General features: G+C 47.5%; 5 protein-coding genes and 1 non-coding gene across 6 annotated transcripts; all 6 read left to right on the top strand.

Annotated features, from left to right (window-relative positions):
* Positions 1-472: 472 nt before the first annotated feature.
* On the top strand, positions 473-1,468 carry EV420DRAFT_1619809 (uncharacterized protein; the record flags this gene model as incomplete). Its single annotated transcript, XM_060475517.1, has 8 exons — positions 473-596; positions 652-717; positions 773-799; positions 863-887; positions 938-1,031; positions 1,087-1,110; positions 1,160-1,280; positions 1,329-1,468. The coding sequence occupies 8 exons, from the start codon at positions 473-475 to the stop codon at positions 1,466-1,468; spliced, it is 621 nt and encodes a 206-aa protein (XP_060332429.1).
* A 1,992-nt stretch (positions 1,469-3,460) lies between these two features.
* EV420DRAFT_208505 (uncharacterized protein) lies at positions 3,461-5,292 on the top strand. Its single transcript, XM_060481209.1, has 5 exons — positions 3,461-4,011; positions 4,070-4,218; positions 4,274-4,457; positions 4,516-4,691; positions 4,758-5,292. Exons 1-5 carry the CDS (start codon positions 3,613-3,615, stop codon positions 4,909-4,911), a joined length of 1,062 nt encoding a protein of 353 aa, XP_060332428.1. The 5' UTR covers positions 3,461-3,612; the 3' UTR covers positions 4,912-5,292.
* Positions 4,950-5,031, top strand: EV420DRAFT_t130. Its single transcript has one exon. It is a non-coding gene; the product is annotated as a tRNA-Ser (tRNA).
* A 666-nt stretch (positions 5,293-5,958) lies between the features above and the next one.
* Positions 5,959-7,958, top strand: EV420DRAFT_1746712 (uncharacterized protein; the record flags this gene model as incomplete). The annotated part of the gene is made up of 4 exons (XM_060480170.1): positions 5,959-6,207; positions 6,272-6,946; positions 7,001-7,373; positions 7,526-7,958. The coding sequence occupies 4 exons, from the start codon at positions 5,959-5,961 to the stop codon at positions 7,681-7,683; spliced, it is 1,455 nt and encodes a 484-aa protein (XP_060332427.1). The 3' UTR covers positions 7,684-7,958.
* A 1,073-nt stretch (positions 7,959-9,031) lies between these two features.
* On the top strand, positions 9,032-12,124 carry EV420DRAFT_208384 (cytochrome P450). Its single transcript, XM_060481207.1, has 18 exons — positions 9,032-9,236; positions 9,286-9,722; positions 9,781-9,851; positions 9,903-9,932; positions 9,989-10,025; positions 10,080-10,139; positions 10,190-10,202; positions 10,256-10,391; positions 10,446-10,836; positions 10,892-10,947; positions 11,001-11,154; positions 11,214-11,238; positions 11,300-11,314; positions 11,367-11,435; positions 11,495-11,550; positions 11,606-11,721; positions 11,774-11,959; positions 12,015-12,124. The coding sequence occupies exons 2-18, from the start codon at positions 9,407-9,409 to the stop codon at positions 12,051-12,053; spliced, it is 1,770 nt and encodes a 589-aa protein (XP_060332426.1). The 5' UTR covers positions 9,032-9,236; positions 9,286-9,406; the 3' UTR covers positions 12,054-12,124.
* Positions 12,125-12,418: 294 nt separating this feature from the next.
* On the top strand, positions 12,419-16,423 carry EV420DRAFT_1670504 (argonaute-like protein; the record flags this gene model as incomplete). The annotated part of the gene is made up of 20 exons (XM_060479049.1): positions 12,419-12,539; positions 12,579-12,665; positions 12,775-12,947; positions 13,001-13,098; positions 13,150-13,213; positions 13,271-13,777; positions 13,830-13,985; positions 14,044-14,181; positions 14,236-14,261; positions 14,318-14,476; positions 14,506-14,509; positions 14,543-14,622; positions 14,666-14,757; positions 14,805-14,867; positions 14,960-15,018; positions 15,077-15,253; positions 15,384-15,442; positions 15,704-15,847; positions 16,048-16,136; positions 16,190-16,423. 20 exons carry the CDS (start codon positions 12,419-12,421, stop codon positions 16,378-16,380), a joined length of 2,487 nt encoding a protein of 828 aa, XP_060332425.1. The 3' UTR covers positions 16,381-16,423.
* Positions 16,424-16,866: the final 443 nt, after the last annotated feature.

Here is a 16,866-nt window from a genome sequence, read left to right as displayed (position 1 = left end):
CTGAGTACGCCAGTCGGGTCTTTCTCCTACCGTATCGGCTCGATCACCGTATCTCAGTGGAAGCACGGCATAGCGACCCTGTTCGTCTCTCTCTACCTTATTGATATCACTCGAGACGACATCATCGCTGTTCTTCTCTATTTCTCAGTGCTCACTTCAGAAGGGAATATATGCCCATCGCTTGCTCTCCTAAAGTGTAATTTTGACTGTCTCTATTGACTTCTCATGTACGAGTGCTATTGGCATGTGAACCAGACGACTCACCACATGTGTGAATCTCTCCAACGCGTGGCGCCGCTCATGTGGTACAGCACTTTCTCGTGCTCCTCGTATCCTATACAAATTGACACTCGGTTACCACGTGGAGATAACGATATGTATATGCAGAGCATGCTAAGAAGCTTCGACAACGCATGTGCGGTGATCCTCAATTTATTAGGACAACTGCTCTTGGCAGAGTCAATAGCGAGACATGCTTCCCTTCGCACCTCTCCTCGTTCTCTGCCTTAGCCTCGCTTCAGCTACGCCTATCAACTTGAAACGCGACTTGCCTACACCCGTAAGCGCCTCGACAGCTAGAACGTACCTAAAAGCATGTAAGTTTGGATGTTTTCCTTTGCACCTGCGGCTGGATTGATGATAGCTGTATAGTGACCATCGAGGCTGAGAGCAACTCTCCGGCATACGAACGGGATTATTTCCACACTTGGATTATCAGTGAGTCGAGTCTGTCACAGACAAGTAGGTACCATTTTATCTCATTCATGATTAGTCTCAGGGAAATGCGATACCAGGGAGAGTGAGTACCCATTGTCTTTCTCACTCTGCCAGTGATATCATTGACAGACGCTACTCCTCCCAGCTGTTCTGGCTCGTGATGCGATCTCGTATGTGTATACGCCGTCAGAATGTATGAAAGTGATTGAACCTTGAGCAGCATCGTACAAGCCTCCGACTGTTCTGCAACTTCGGGAAGATGGGTATCACCATACGATGGTGTTGCGACGACGCTGCCTAGTGATCTTGATATCGTGAGTGATTCAATTCTCAGCACGCATATGTGAATTACATTCGGAATATCATCAGGACCACCTCGTTCCATTGAAAGAGGTACGTCATCGTATCTGATACCGTTGCCATGACAAATACAAATTCACAGGCATGGATGTCCGGCGCGAGGTCCTGGACTGCCGCCCAGCGAGAGGCCTTTGCCAATGACGTGACGCGTCCTCAGCTCGTAGCGGTGACTGATAACCTCAACGAGGCTAAAGGTGATAAAGGTAAAACAGCCAAAATAGTCCTGAGGATAGTTTTGATTGGTTTTATAGACCCTGCGGAATGGATGGTCCCTCTGGAGAGTTACGTGTGCACTTATGTCAGGGCTTGGGTTACTGTGAAACATTATTATGGGCTTAGTGTTGATCAGGATGAGTATGATGCTTTGACGAGTTATCTTGCTGATTGTTAGGGCGGTATGATGTTTTTTGTCGCGTCAAATCTGAATCTGGAAACTTTCATCCTAGCATTGTTATAAATCCAACACGCTCCGAGTGGGTTATTCTGTGTTTATATACTTCGAAGTTCTAAAAGGCGACACTGGGTATTTTCTTCGTCCAAGTACAACACCGGCAATCACCGACAAACTTATCTCAAACCACCACCATCTAAATAAATTCGTACTCACATATACTCGTGCTCATGGGAGTCACTCGGAACATCACACCAAACGTGCATGGTGTCCGGCCAGATGATGAATCCGATAAGGAGGTCTTTGTCGAAGCTGCAGGATCCTCGTTCAACGGCGTCGAGCGCCATGTCCTTATGTACTGGGACAACGGCACTCTCAATGGTTCTCGCGTCGTACAAGTCATCGAACTTGTTGGGATCCCAGGAGACTACAGCTTCAAGTCTTAGCACGTCTCCATCGACCGATGCAAGACCCAGACACGCCTTTCTTCTTGGGGGAGTTCTGCCGGGAGGAGAGGGATAGGATACTACAGTTGGCGAAGGATGTGGTGTTTGATAGACGCTCGACGAGGAACGGGTGTAGGGTGTGGTTGAGGGATCTGTTGGAGGAGATGGTAAAGGAGGAGATGATTCCAGATGAAACGTTCAGGGTTATTGATACGAACATTCCGTTGGTTAAGCGCATGCCGAGGTCGACGTATGATAATTGGAGATACACAAGGACTTGGTAGCGATAGTTTGAGATCACTGCTGCTTATTGCAAGCGCAACGAGTAGAATTGGCCGGCATGTAGGGACCTGTTCGGTGTAAATGTTACGGTAATACTGTCTCCGATAACTTTTTCTGTCGTCGTCTCCGGCCTTTGGTCGCGTCGCATCTCTTTCATTTCTTATCGTGGCGTTATGGAATGCGAAAATGTCGTTTGTACATGGATAAAGAATGGCTGTGCTGCTTCCAACAGGTGAAAAATGAGCATGTCGTCGCCTTTCTGTTTCGTCACTGAGGTCTGAGGTGCCGCCTCGGTATTTTGGGCCTTCGAGCTTTGCCGCTGCATGCTGGTTACTGGTCGTCTCTTCCACGGTTACACTCTCCGCATCCTGTTGTTTTCGGAGAACCATGCTTCACGTTCTGAGTACTGTGCCTTTGGCACATTCTTGTTGCATTTTCCAGAACCGTCTTTGAGCTTTAAGACCCAGAGTGTGAATAATTTTTATTTTGCTGCCTCGCATGAGGTGGTACATCCACGACCGATATTATGCTATTTCCTGACTCTTACCTACAGAGCTATTCGGCCTAAAGAGACAAATACCTTCAATCATCGAATGTCCACGCCTGGAGTTCGAATATTTGCGTTCTAAAAATAAACTGTTGGTAACAGTCGAGCTCCATAGGACCATACCTGCATCACATGAGTACTGTATAATTTCGATCAGAGCGAATGGCTTGTGACCTGTGACGGTCCTGGACCTTGCCGAATGAACGAATGGGGGATTTGGGACTGTGACATTCGTAAAAAGTACGAATAGGAACCCGAACAAACGTTGATTTTTTGGGCAGATCTTCGACCGTAAAAGGATCAGGATCCTTTGAGAACCGCGCAAGAAGCGCCTTTGGAGAATTTTACGCTATTTACATGATTTATAGCTCAATTTAGGGTTTTTTTGGGGTCTGGAACCCCGGAACCTATCCGAATGAGGCCCTTGTGACCTGTGACATACCCTTCTTTTACGAATACGGATGCGGGCTCAGGACGTGTGACATTCGATGTGATCGAAATTATACAGTATCTAGCTATGATTCTAGGCTTTCCGCCGTTTCCGGGGATTACGCGTCATCGGATCCCAGGCTTACGCATCGCTTTTGCCTTTGCCAGGACGCGTGTTCCTTTTGGGACTCTTGCCGCGGCTTAGTCTCGGTATCTCCTTCCTTAACTAGCATTCTCCTTCCCCTTTTGTATCTCCGTTTCGTAAACATTTATTATGATTCTACCAGTCCAGGAATCTGTCTCGCAACAGACTTGGTTATTCATCCGATCACTACGAAGTTCTGCGCTTCGTCAGCTTTCATCACAATCATGGCCCTGCTTTATAAATATGGACTGTGTTGTTCATCTAGTACCTATCAATTCTACCGGAGACCCCTACGATGTCAGCTAAGATCCCAGCAACTACACGATCATACTATCTCCCGACCCGAGGGTCATACACCAACCTCGTCTTGCGCACCGTACCCCTTCCCCACCCCAAGACCACGGAAGTCCTTGTGAAAATCCACGCCGTGTCTCTGCAGTACCGCGATCTGATGGTAGCCATGGACCGGTACCCTACACCCGACTTGAAAGACGAGCTTGTCCCGTGCTCAGATATGGCTGGGGAGGTGGTCGCCGTTGGCGCAGACGTGAAGCGCTGGAAGGTGGGTGATAGAGTCTGCGCTAGTCCGACAACGGATTTCTTGGATGGGGACGTTGATGCAGATACGATGCGCATGATGCTTGGTGGCCAGCAGCATGGGGTGTTGACTGAGTACAGGGCTTTCCCGGATCATGTGAAGATTTATATTGGCGTTTATTTTCTGGTTCTCATTGAAATTTATTCTTTTTCAGTGCTTGGTTGGGATAGCGGAACATTTGTCTTATGAAGAGGCGTCGACGATTCCTTGTGCTGCTGTAACGGCGTATAACGCGCTCATGGGTCCGAGGCCAGTCAAAGCAGGCGATACGGTCCTCATCCTTGGAACTGGCGGCATATCCATGTACGTTCTCCCTCTCCCCTCCCCATTCATCATAAATGTAACTTCACACACGTAGCTTCGGATTGCAATTCGCCGTCGCCTCCGGTGCAACAGTCATAGTAACATCTTCCTCCGACACCAAGCTAGAAATCGCTAAGAACCTCGGTGCCACCCACACGATCAACTACAGCACCATGCCGGACTGGGACAAGGAAGTCCTGAGGCTGACAGGTGGGAGAGGCGTTGATCATGTTTTGGAGGTACGTATGACACGGTCCTTGCGTTTAATTATCACTTCCTGAATTCAATGTGCCGCAGGTTGGGGGACCGGGAACTCTATTGAAATCGATATCGGCCGTACGTTACGCGGGGTACGTCCATCTGATTGGATTCATGTCGCACAACACCGGAGGGCCTGCGGTAGCGAACGTCATTGGGATGTGTATCACCAAGGGTATCACCCTGCGGGGGATTCTTGGAGGGTCTGTTGTACAGTGAGCGGAATTATCGTCCCTTCAATTATATACTTGGGTATCCTGACCTTCGGAAATGATATGTAGGCAGGAGGCGATAGTCCGCCTCTTATGTGCCCGTCCCGAGTCGACGCGTCCGGTGGTTGACAAAGTGTTCGCGTTCAAGGAGGCTGTCGATGCGTATGCGTATTTGGAGACTCAGAAGCATGTTGGGAAGGTTGTCATTCGAGTGGAAAAATAATTGCTGTACCTGGTGAATACAAACCGAGCCCTTTGTGGGGCACTATAGCCAAGTGGTTAAGGCGATAGATTAGAAATCTATTACTCTCTGAGTGCGCAGGTTCAAATCCTGCTGGTGTCGGTTTTAATGTGAGATATCGTTTTATGCCTTGGAATAATGCATAAAGTTGCAATAGTTCATACTAGTGTTGCGCGTGAAAACTCCAGGGTGGCTAATTAGCTGTTTTGTTACTGACCACACCCCAAGGGGGTAGTTTTGCTATGGTACCGTTACTTACCCTATCACGTGCAGTATCACATGACTGACGCGCCGCGATTGTTGAATTTTTCCAAAACCCTTGTCTTCGTGTTTTGTTTTACGTTTTCTTGATATAAAGATGGGTGATTCAGTTGTAAAGACCACCCATATGTAAATATACAATCTATATTGAAATATGTATATAATAGTACTGAATTGTCCCGCTCAACTACCTGTCACATGAGAGGTAAGTTACCTCGACGAAAACCCCTCCGGTGAGGGGGGGTAAGTTACCGGGAATAAACGTGAAACCCTGGTGTATCAAAACCTAGGGTTTCGTGCGCAACCCTAGTGCATACGTACCTCAACACATGCATTATCACCTGACTGACGTGCCGCTGTTGCCCAATTTTCGAGAATTTTTCCAAAACCTTGCTCTTCGTGTTTTTATACATTTTCTCGATATAATGAAAAGTGCTCACCGAGGTAAGGGATATTTGCTCCAAAGTTAGTGTGATGCATGCTGGAAAGGTTGTGTCGCTTCGAAAGTCATATCAGACTGTTTGCGAGGACTTCAAGGACTTAAAACTTGTTGAAAATCACATGCCTCACTAAGATCAGGAATTGCCTTCGCGAAGGTAACCCTCCAAGAATAGCCCTGGTCAGAGCTCCATGCCACCCAGATCTGACTACCGGCCCGGGACCATTTGTCTTTGTTCTCCCCTCACGTATTTAAAATTTCGAAGCTACCTGCTTTCTTACATTGACTCATCCCTCGCACCTCGACTTTCTCAACGCTTACTTGCCACTATGACGAACGACGAGATAGCCAGTCTCATTGAATTTCCTGTCGCTGTGCGCTATCCACAAGGACCTGGGAAACAGAACAAGCAGAGTGTGGAGTGGCAGTTGAAGAAGGGGGACTTGAAGCTATTGAAGTTCATCCTGTCTGCTGTTCGAAATATCTCGGAGCGTATACAAGAGTCAGGATGTTCATGCTATCTTTCAGGTCCAAAGGACGTATCTTGGTTTATCCTCGGTGCTCCTGTGATACCAATGGTAAGAAGCCTTGTCCTTATACAACCTTAATTTCATGCTAACATGTTATTTGCCACTCTCGTAGACTGACATTTGGTTCTACGTCGACCCCAGCAACGGAATGACGCTAGACGACCTGTTCCAAAAACTCGGAGTCGTGAAACGAAACAACAACACGTTCAATTACACCGATGATAACTCCCAGCGGACCTGCAAAATCCTCATCGAGCAGGCCCCATCCCCTGAAAGCCTCGGTCTTAATCCGACATTGGCGTACGGCTCAACGAAAGATAGAATACCTATCTACAACCCCGGGATCACCCTCTTCTCCCACTTAACGCAGCCACGCTTGCGGAACGCGATCTTGGCTGACTACGGGCTCCCGGAACGAACGTACGAGCAGATCGTCCCTGTGCTGAAGGATCTTTCAAAGGCAAATGTGGATCTTCGGAAGGCGTTTTTGGATGGGGAGGAAAGGAATCGGCTCGATGAGTTGGTGAAGGGTGTTTGTGCTGTGCATGAAGATTTGAAGGGTGTTTTTGCTAATCTGGGATTTGTGACACCTGAGGAAGAGAAGCCAATCGTTGATACAGCGCCGGTACAGATCCAGCAAGAAGAACATAATCCAAGGGATGATATAGTATTCGAGGCCGCGACCATGACGATGAAGATGCTATCCGATGCTGGTTATCATTGCGCCGTCTCTGGCATGGTGGCATCCTATCTTCAGGCTAATGATGCGGAATTACCGTTGCCCGATGTGAGTTCTGCACCTTGCTTTTTCCATTCAGAGATGTTGAAAACCTTGCTCTAGTCAACTGAAATCACCGTATTCTCTCACGACGACATCAAAGTCATCGAGCGTCTTTTATCGAAGCATTCCCTGTTCTACACCGGAAGGGTAAAAGTCCCAGGATCAGATACGAAATCCCAGGTCCTCTTTTATAGAATTCGTGGACGCGGTCGAGGGGCGCGGAAATGGAAGTTGAGCAAAGTCCATTTCGTCATGGCTCAGGAATGGATATCGTACGAAATAAAGGAGGGTCTTCCTTTGGTACCACGATCCACACTGCTTGTCGATATGTTACAATTGTGGTACGACCGTGTGCTCAACGAGTCTCAGGAGGTGGGCAAGTATGCAGCGTATGTCTGGGCTTTGCTGAAGGCAGTGAAAGAGGAGGAGAATTGTGCGTTATCATGGGCCGCAGAATTTCTTAAAGATGATTTAAGAATAGTTCAAGTTGGACTGTTTTGTTTGACGTTTGAGGAGAGTAAAGACTCTTGGCGCGGGCTTGGATGTAATATCATAGAGTAGCAAAGTTGATTCTTTCCAGCACAGTCATATGCAAGCGTAGTCCATTCTCTGGAGCTCAGGGGGCGGAAGAGTACATAGAATCATTACAGTTCGGCGGTAGGGGGAAAGGCCACCATGTTCGGCAAGACTTTCGATTTCTCAGCAAAACTCCATGGCAGAGTGATCCTTCACTCAGAATCTAGTCGTTGGTAGAAGTGCTTGACACAAAAATAAATTCAATTTGTTATAAGAGTTCCGTACGAGAATGATAACTCGCCGACCGATGTGCGTACTGCCTGCTTGGGGCAAGTCCAACTTTTAGTAACGTGGCCTGTCGCGGGCTCGGAGGACAGGTCTAGAAAAAATTGAGCAAGATGACAACGCATTCACGCTCGAAGACTTTGAAGGAACTGGAAGTAGTCACAGGCCGCGGGCAAACCGTCATGGTCGCTTGGGACAGTGGTGGCGCAGCGCCAAGCCAAAACTATGTGCTGACTAAGCATCGGTTCCGTCTGAGCCGAGGAGTCGGCGGTTTCCCTACTGCCGCCATTACAAAAGGCGTTCTCCGAGGGGAAACTGCCGCTTTCTCGGTTTTGCAGGTGGTTTTGGGGGAATAAGATAAGAACTAACATCCTGCTAGTGAGCCGTCCTTTCCTTATAATTCTGGCAATAGTTGTTGGTGTATTGTTTATGCCAGTTTTTTTCTTCAGGCGGCAGTTCGGTTTCTTGACCTCATTCGAATTTCGCGTCTTCTGAACTCAAAATAATGTTTCTCACTATACTATATCCATTCAATTTCCACGTTTTTAACCCTGTAGGAACCTTTCAGCTCTCGAGCTCGCGCAATTTGCTTGTGTACCTCATAAGAGGCTAGATGCCGAGCATGAGGCTGAGGAAGGTGTGCGTACGCGAAACTAATGCATATGTCCGAAATTGAACTTCAAGCAGGTTTTGATTGTGAGTGACATGTCCATGTGGGTCGGAATGCTGGACACGTCCGCCGATTACGATTAATGTTCACTAGACTTGCCACCCGCATCAGCCCTTGGAAGAATATGATATCCATGCAGTGCGTCGTTCGGGCTATCTTTCGCTGGTATTGACGCATTCCCAATGCGACAGCCGCCGCTGACACCGTCATGGTTAGTGTCAATATCGCCGCTGTAGCAGGCGCATTTCCCTCAGTCAGGACCGGGTCGCAATCAATCTGAAGATTGCCATCTGATTGGAAACGACGACAGCCTAATTGCACATCAATTCCAAAGAAGCGGCGGTGCCATGCAGCGCGTCAGAAACATGGAATGATATCAAACTCTGGTAAGGTGCGTAAAACCAAAATATTCAATTAAAGGGTCGTGGGAGTGTGATCGTCGACGGGGTCGCCCCCGTTCAATTACCGCACTTCTGAATTCGACGTTCCTCGGATTCGATAATGGAGGACTTTTCTCGTGCGACTCCACTGAAATGAAACATTGCTGTTCAAGTCTCTCTTTCACGGGTGAATGACCGGTTTGCTCCACTACTATGGTCTTTGCTCCATTGAACGTATAAATTAGACTACAAGTCTTCTGGTGACAGTTCTGAGCGCCGTGGTTGGAATTCGATAGCTTCCGGATTCGACTCCAGAGTCACTTTGTCGTGCATCGTGCACCATTCATCCACTGTCAGATCTCTTCCGCTATGAACATAATGTCCGCCGCTCTCGGCCATTACGGGCAGATGGAGAGGGAAAATCTTCAAAATAGTCACCCTGCGCGTAAGTTCCTTCTAGTTTGTTACGGAATCTGCATTTGACCTGCATGTAGATGATTATAGACGTGGTAAATGTAGATGCAATAGAGTCGGTGTCGGCAGAAGCTGGTGTGCTCGTGGTATTCATCTCTATAAGTAAGGATCTCAAAACACCTTCATCGACGTTTCTCTCTCATGGCAACGGTCCATCTATCACCCGGAGTTTTCCTCTGTCTCCGTTCCTCCCCGCTCTTTATTGTCTTATTTTCTGTCTTCTGGATCCTTCGCCGTGTTCTCGGGCAGAGGATTGACTCAGTGTCTTCGTCGTGGCCTATCCTTGTAGCACCTTGGGTCGGGTTGTTGATCGTTTCCCTTGGTCGCAATTACTTCATAAGCAGGGCTGTGACCAGGCATGTCGCTGAAAGGGGTGCCATCATCCCGCCCAGTATACAGGAGAACAGGATCTCTGTCTCGCGGCGCCTAGTGCACGGTTTTGAAATAGGGTGTCCTCGTATGTCGCTCCGAACTCCCTGTCAGAAGCTATAATCAACTAATGTATACATCGCTAGTTGATATTATCCATGCGTGGAGCGAAGAGTACGGGTATACCTACTCATATACCTCTATCTTGGACAAATCAGTGAGCACAGTCCCAGAGAAGTCCTTCAATCAGCACTAAAGATAGTCATAGGTCGTTACAATGGAGCCAGAGCACCTCAAGGTAGGCGGTTATCAGGGTTACGGCCCACGTCATAATATGGTTTATTCTCCATACAGGCGATCCTGTCGACTCAACACCACGACTTTCCCAAAGGTCTGCTCATCTGTGTCCTCACGTTCGGTGTTATCTGAACAACACAACCGTCAGGAGATGATTTCTTTTCTATGACAGAATCTTTATTGGGTACCGGCATCTTCAATTCAGATGGTGAGAGCGTTTTCTTCAATTTCATACCGACTGCCACTAATGCGTTACAGGTGATATCTGGAAGTGAGTTTTAGTTGAGTATACTTAAACCGACCTAATGCTGAATATCTCGATAGATCTCGTCGTGCGATGTTGCGGCCACTCTTCAACAAAGAACGTATCTCTGACCTGGATATCTTTGAGAGGCATACTAGTAGCGCCCTCACGCAAATTGAAAAAAGACTGAGAGAGGGATATCCCGTAGATGTACAGGTACTTCCTCAATAATTTGCTTGCATGTGTGCTTGTCTAACAAAAAAAAACTAGGATGCTGCGGCTCGTTTCACGATAGATACAGCTACTGAGCATCTATGTGGAAAGGATGTTGGTTCGACATCCGCGCAGTTTCCTTACCCGCCCGGATCTCAGCAGAAGATTTCTCTCCCGCTCGACAATCATCCGTCAGATAGCTTTCTCAGAGCATCTTCAGAAGCACAGAGACAACTTCTCCTTCGCGTCTTGATGGGACCCTACTGGCCGCTTCGTGAATTCTTTACAGACAAGTTAAAACCCCTACGCAAAGTGATCAATGAGTTTTTTGAACCTTTGCTTGTGGACACGCTCGAGCGAAAGAGTAGGGGGACAAATGCGCCTAACGTGGAGAAAGATGAAAAGGAGTTTGTGTCCCTGCTTGACCGGCTTGTACAGAGTACCAACGGTATGTGAATTTTTTATCTGCAGCCCCAAGAAGTCCTAATTATCGTTGCCTTCAGACAAGAAATCCATCCAAGATGGCTTGGTGGATATTCTGATTGCCGGAAGAGACACTGTAAGTAATCAACATGATACAATTGAAGTATATTTACGAGTTTGAACATTCAGACCGCTTCGCTCATCACGTTCGCAGTATATATGATGTGCGAACATCCGGAAATGGTTTCTCGCCTGCGTTCTGAGGTTATCGCGAAAGTGGGTGCTAGAAAGCCTACCAGTGACGACATTCGTGATATGAAGTATCTACGCGCGTTTCTAAATGGTACGAATTGGCTTGTTATATGCCTATCTTTCGAGGTATCAATTGAATTCCGGATCCAGAGACCTTACGACTGTATCCGCCTGTGTACGTGTTATATGAGCCGTTATCCTATGGAAATTACTAACACGGAACTACCTCCCTTTAGTATGTCAAACATTCGGTTTGTTAAAATTGAATTCCTACCACTTGGTCTTAACCTTTCCATTTATCAGCACAACGGAGGTCGCAACTACTCTTCCAAATAAGGGAGGCGCGCCGTATTACATTCCAGAAGGTTCGAGGTAATTAGATTCCATGTTCGCTTTTACTATGAGAAAAAGATTGAATTTACTCCTCGTAGGGTGATGTTTATTCACTTCCTTATGCATAGACGTACTGATCTATGGGGACCGGATGGTACGAGCAATTGGCTAGAAATCATCCCGTATTAACACCGTGCTCTCAATGGTAGCTCTCGAATTTGATCCCGATCGTTTCCTCGACGAACGCCTGGGCAAGTATTTGACTCCGAATCCATCCATATTCCTCCCTTTTAGCGTGGGACCAAGAATATGCATGGGCCAGCAGGTGAGAATATCCTTGAAAGATATTAACAATTCTAAAGATGAGCGTTGTTTAGTTCGCTTATAACGAGGCGTCGTACTTCCTGATTCGACTCCTGCAAAAATACTTGTCTTTCAGTCTCGTCCTGGACGCTCAAGCAGCTAAGAAGAGTCCGCCAAATATTGGACCTGCGAAGACCGCTGCACCTATGGGTGGGGATAAGATTGCATTTACGCCTTTTACCGCAATATTGAGTGTAAAGGTAGAACTGATGTCATTTGTGTAGTCTTACGCTATTGCTAATCATCCCTTCTCAGGATGGTCTTTGGGTGAGGATGGAAGAATCGATCGAATGAGATGTGTTAAATCGATCTCAGCTGGTCTCTGATAACATTATTGTCCCTTTCACCAGGCTTTAGTACCTTCTTACAATCTCACATTCAGCATCGTCTCTTGAAGATGTTGATGAAATTGTATTCATTGACACCCATGTCTTATTTACACCCTGCGTCTATTACACGAATGAAATATTTCCTGACGTCTCAGAACAGCTTCGCTCCAAGTTCGCGTCATTTTCGGTTCCCTAAAACACGTGAGGAAATAGGCGCTTCGGTCCGAGCTGGGCCTGAACTGACTCGAAGCGGAGAACAAAGAAGCAAGCTTTCTCCCACTTACATTTGACGCGTCTTTCTCTTTCAACCATCACCATCCTTTCCTTCCAATGCCTCCAAAAGTATCCCAAGCTCCTTCACATCCTTCTGGGATCGCGATTCGCCGCCTGCGTGGCGGTGCGCGCCATGGTGCACCTCAATCTCGTCTCCAAGTCGGTCCAGCTCTCGTCAGTGGCGACCATATCACGACCATCGGGGTGAAATGAGCAGAATTTGGTGCTGTTGATAGGAGGGTTAAAATCAAGATCAATGCCTTTGCGGTGACAGTGCCGGAGTGTGTAATTTACCAATACGATGGTGAGTTTCGCATTCTCTACTCTTCAATTCACGCTGATCTCTCGTGATAGTCGGTATGCATATTCTTGATTTCTGCCGCTAAAGTCAAGTCATAATCCTGGTGCTCCAGTCATCTCGTCCGACAAGACGACAACCCTTCCGGCTCGTTTCAACATGGAGTTATTTAAGCTCCTCCAGACGGACGTAGCACCAGAGGTGTTTACACCTCGCGCGGTTTATGACGGACGCAAAATTGCGTTTACCGTCAAGAAGCTTCAATTGAATGATAATCGTTCTGTTGAGGTGTGCTATCGATGCCTGGAGTACGTGGCGAGTGGCTGAATTATTCGTTATAGTTCAGTGTTCCGTACGGGACCAGACAGACTGGATTAGGCGTAACCACACCACGAATATACAAGATCAAACTCACAGAGGCTGCAGTCGTGAACCCTCAGTACGATATTTGGCCTCTGTCTTTCTCGCCATTAACTCACGATGTGCATAGGGTCCTACAGCGGTTTATTGCAGGCAAACAATCACAGGAGAACAGTGTCCTTGCGGTGATCACGGTGCGCATCTTGTTCTTTTTCTTGCTTTGAGTGGCTCAACAATGTCCTTTCACGTAGGCATTGAATGTCGTTGTACGCATGGAACCGTACCTCAACCATCCGTTCAACATAGCGTCCTTCTTTACAAACACCGAGAGTGCAAACGTCGGGCTCGGCGTCCAGCTGTGGCGCGGGTACTTCCAATCTGTGCGACCCACTTGGAATTCAATGTTTATCAACATCGACATCTCGACGGGATCTATGTACATGCCTGGCAAGCTCACCACGATTCTTGTCCAGATGCTCGGTAGAAGCAATGCGACACTGAATGAGAGGACATTCATTCCAGGTCCTGGACTGACGCCGGGTGATATCCGAAAGCTGGGTCGGCAGATTAGTGGCGTGCGCGTTACTGTGAGGATACCCGGACGGCCTGATGTCGAAAGAGTCGTGAAGAAGCTGTCGCTCGACACAGCGAAGGCCATACAGTTTACGTCCCCCAAGGATAGACCGATGAATGTCGTGGACCATCTTTGGAGGACGTATAACGTGCGACTGCAGTATCCGGACTTCATTTGCGCTGAGGTATGTACGGAATAATATCTGGAAATTGGCTGTAGGGCTGATCCATTAACAGGTTGGGAACGGCGCTTTCATACCTATCGAACTCTGCCATATCAAGCCTGGACAGATTATGCGGAAGCAGATATCAGGCGAAATCATTAAGGAGGTTCGAAAGTTCTCAACGATGGAGCCGCCTGACGGCTTGAGGAGTATCAAACAAGGACTCGACGTCTGTTTATGTTTTCTTCCAAGTGAATCATCAGATTTGATGGCTGACCCTGTCATAGGTACTGGCATATGGCCAGTCGGAGTACGTTCGTCATTTTGGCATGGCCGTAACTTCTCCGGAGCCCCTTGAGGTTGATGCACGAATCTTGGCTCCTCCCGTCTTGGAGTATAGTAACAAGAGTCGTCAAAGAGAGATTGTAGGTTACCTATTCGGATCCCTCTTGTCATGCTGACTACTTCTCTGTTTCCAGACACCTAAGGATGGAAAATGGAACATGTAAGCTAGGCTTGACTTTTCTCGGTTCTCTACTCTACTAAGTAGCATGGCCACAGGACCGACAAAATTCTATTCGAACCCAAGGCCATTCCCAAGTGGTCACTGATCATTTTCGAGGTGAAGAAGCATTTTGATAATGCAGCGTGCGTCAATATGACCAAGGCTTTTGTTGATGCGTGTCATAAATTTGGTATGTATAGTTCATCTCAGTTTCGGTGATTGTCTTGTAACGTCTTTCTATCAGTCAAGTTTCACCGCCGTTCCGAGATACCTTTGTATAGGTGGGTATTCCCACGCAATGCATGGTCGGGCATATGTGCTGTTACGCCCAACCTCAATACTTTGCAAACGTTTGCTTGAAGTACGTGATTTCATTATGCTCTCTTATGCTTAACGTCCTCTAGGTTGAATGTCAAGCTGGGCGGGATCAACCTCATCCCGTGGCCCACGTCTGTGCCTGCTCTAACTGATGTACGGAACCCGACCATGATCATCGGCGAGTTGTTTTTTGGCCCTACGTTGATGTTACTTATCTACCATTAGGTGCGGATGTCATGCACCCTCCTCCTGGGGCGAACGACCGTCCGTCCTACACGGCAGCAGTCGGTAGTGTTGACTCATACGGCGCGATACGTTGCCAATGCGTCTGATGCTTGTAGTTGCATTTATCACGTCCATATTGACGTTTTTTTTTGTAGAGATGCATGTTCAGAAAGGACGACAGGAGATCATCGAGCATTTCCAGTCCATGTGCAAGGTTAGGGAAATCCTCTTTTGCTGATGTGCTTGAGGATGCTAATGGGCAAATCGTTTAGGAATTGATCAAGGACTATTGTGACTACCACATGGTTATAGAGAAGAAGGCACAAATCAAACCGAAACGAATCATTGTTTACCGAGGTGAGACGATCATGCATAGATGCTTGCTCGCGGTATTCACCGACTCCTTTAGATGGTGTTTCCGGAATCCGAGAAAGAAGTTCTTGATACTGGTACGTGATATCCCAGCGTTGGGATGATATGCTGATTGCATCGTCAACAGAGCTCGCCGCACTAAAAGGTACGTTGCTAGAGGTATTTCTTAGGGCGACTCCTCATCTTCTATTGAAAGCGGCGTGCAAGACGCACGATGTAGACGCCAAAATAACCTTCATCATTGTCAGGAAGCGTCATCACATCCGGTAGGGATAATCTTACTTTCTTTCCTGTCGCTAACGTCTTGCATGAGCAGTTTCTTTCCGACAAGGGAAGTGTTGGATATCGAGCTCGTGGCTCGCGTGTTTATTGGTAATCAGTCACGTGTACGTACCGGTAAATTTTCGTAGCTACGCTTTTCTCTTCTTTACTCGATTGACTACGTACTCACTGCTCATGTACTGCGTCAATCCCGTATTCGTGTCCTGATCCCTCGTGTGCTTCCATACCCGCTAGGATTATTTCAGCAGGAAGAAGACGGAGACCAGAAAGGCATTGCCTTGCGGGACCGTCGTAGACCGAGGTATCAGCCATCCAACCGAGTTCAACTTTTATCTCTTGAGTCATGGAGGACTGTTAGGAACCAGTCGGCCTACACATTACTCGGTGAGGTTTTGATTATTACTTCAAATATGTCATGTGTTTACGATGTTTTGGTGTCAAAGGTTTTACATGATGTAAGTACCTCTCGTCAATTATAGTCAATTATCACTGACATTTTTCGCCTACTTCAGGAGAATCAGATGACGTACGTTTGAAATCGTCTGATGTTGGTAATACACGACTGACTTTCTGATCCCTGATCCCACAGTCCTGATAACCTTCAGACGCTCATGAACGCCCTTTGCTACGTCTATGCTAGATCGACTCGGTCGGTGTCCATCCCGGCGCCGGTTTATTGTGAGTCTCCTCGCCGTGGTCCTCTCGTTTTCTTTGATCTTCCATATGCTCAGACGCGGACACGGTCTGCTCCCGGGCAAACAATCACTTCTCTCCCGACTCGCATCTAGGACCAGACGAAGATTGGAGTGCTTCTTCAGATACAGGTACAGGAACGCCTGCCGAAATACTTGAGAAGTATCGCAAGTCCTTTATGCCGGTGCACCAAGGGCAGGGAAGAAAGATGTACTTCCAGGTAGGTTGATTTGTCTCCCTTCGGAATGGTTACAGGCTGACGAGATTGTGACAGTGATTTGTTCTGTTACCTGTCGACGTTTGCCAGTGGTCTTGTTTACAGGAAATAATATAATCATTTGTTCTCTATGGCGTGATATGTTTAGTCAAGGTCCGCGGGAACGAGGTACGTGATTTGGGCAGCGGGAGCTTTCAATGAGGATCTCGACTTGGGCCTCCCTGAAATCCTTCATATTGGACCACTGTATCCATTTCGATGGATCCTATCCCGTCAATATATTCAGTGCACTTTCACGTTCAGAAACATCATGCTACCTAGCCGTTTGGTGCCGCCTTCATTCTGCTCATCTATTCAGGTCAGGGAGTTCATGATGCCAGCACCGGACCCCGAGTACGTGACAGTCTACCTGGCATAATAAACTGCAGCCAGTGAGAGATAGCACAGTCCCCGAGCCTTCTTTCATTCCTCACTGTCATGCAAACAGGTAAGGGTTTG

The sequence above is a fragment of the Desarmillaria tabescens genome (genome assembly GCF_030435595.1).
Source record: "Desarmillaria tabescens strain CCBAS 213 chromosome Unknown EV420scaffold_12, whole genome shotgun sequence".
NCBI lineage: Eukaryota > Fungi > Basidiomycota > Agaricomycetes > Agaricales > Physalacriaceae > Desarmillaria > Desarmillaria tabescens.
This window is presented reverse-complemented; position numbering and strand designations above follow the sequence as displayed.

Bases quoted from the DNA above. Each gene is read 5' to 3' on its own strand.
- EV420DRAFT_208505 (XM_060481209.1), top strand. From the start codon at position 3,613: ATGTCAGCTAAGATCCCAGCAACTACACGATCATACTATCTCCCGACC. The intron at 4,458-4,515 runs GTACGTATGACA...AATGTGCCGCAG, and splicing joins GCGTTGATCATGTTTTGGAG to GTTGGGGGACCGGGAACTCT. The intron at 4,692-4,757 runs GTGAGCGGAATT...AATGATATGTAG, and splicing joins CTTGGAGGGTCTGTTGTACA to GCAGGAGGCGATAGTCCGCC.
- EV420DRAFT_208384 (XM_060481207.1), top strand. From the start codon at position 9,407: ATGGCAACGGTCCATCTATCACCCGGAGTTTTCCTCTGTCTCCGTTCC. The intron at 10,026-10,079 runs GTCTGCTCATCT...CACAACCGTCAG, and splicing joins ACACCACGACTTTCCCAAAG to GAGATGATTTCTTTTCTATG. The intron at 10,837-10,891 runs GTATGTGAATTT...CGTTGCCTTCAG, and splicing joins GCTTGTACAGAGTACCAACG to ACAAGAAATCCATCCAAGAT.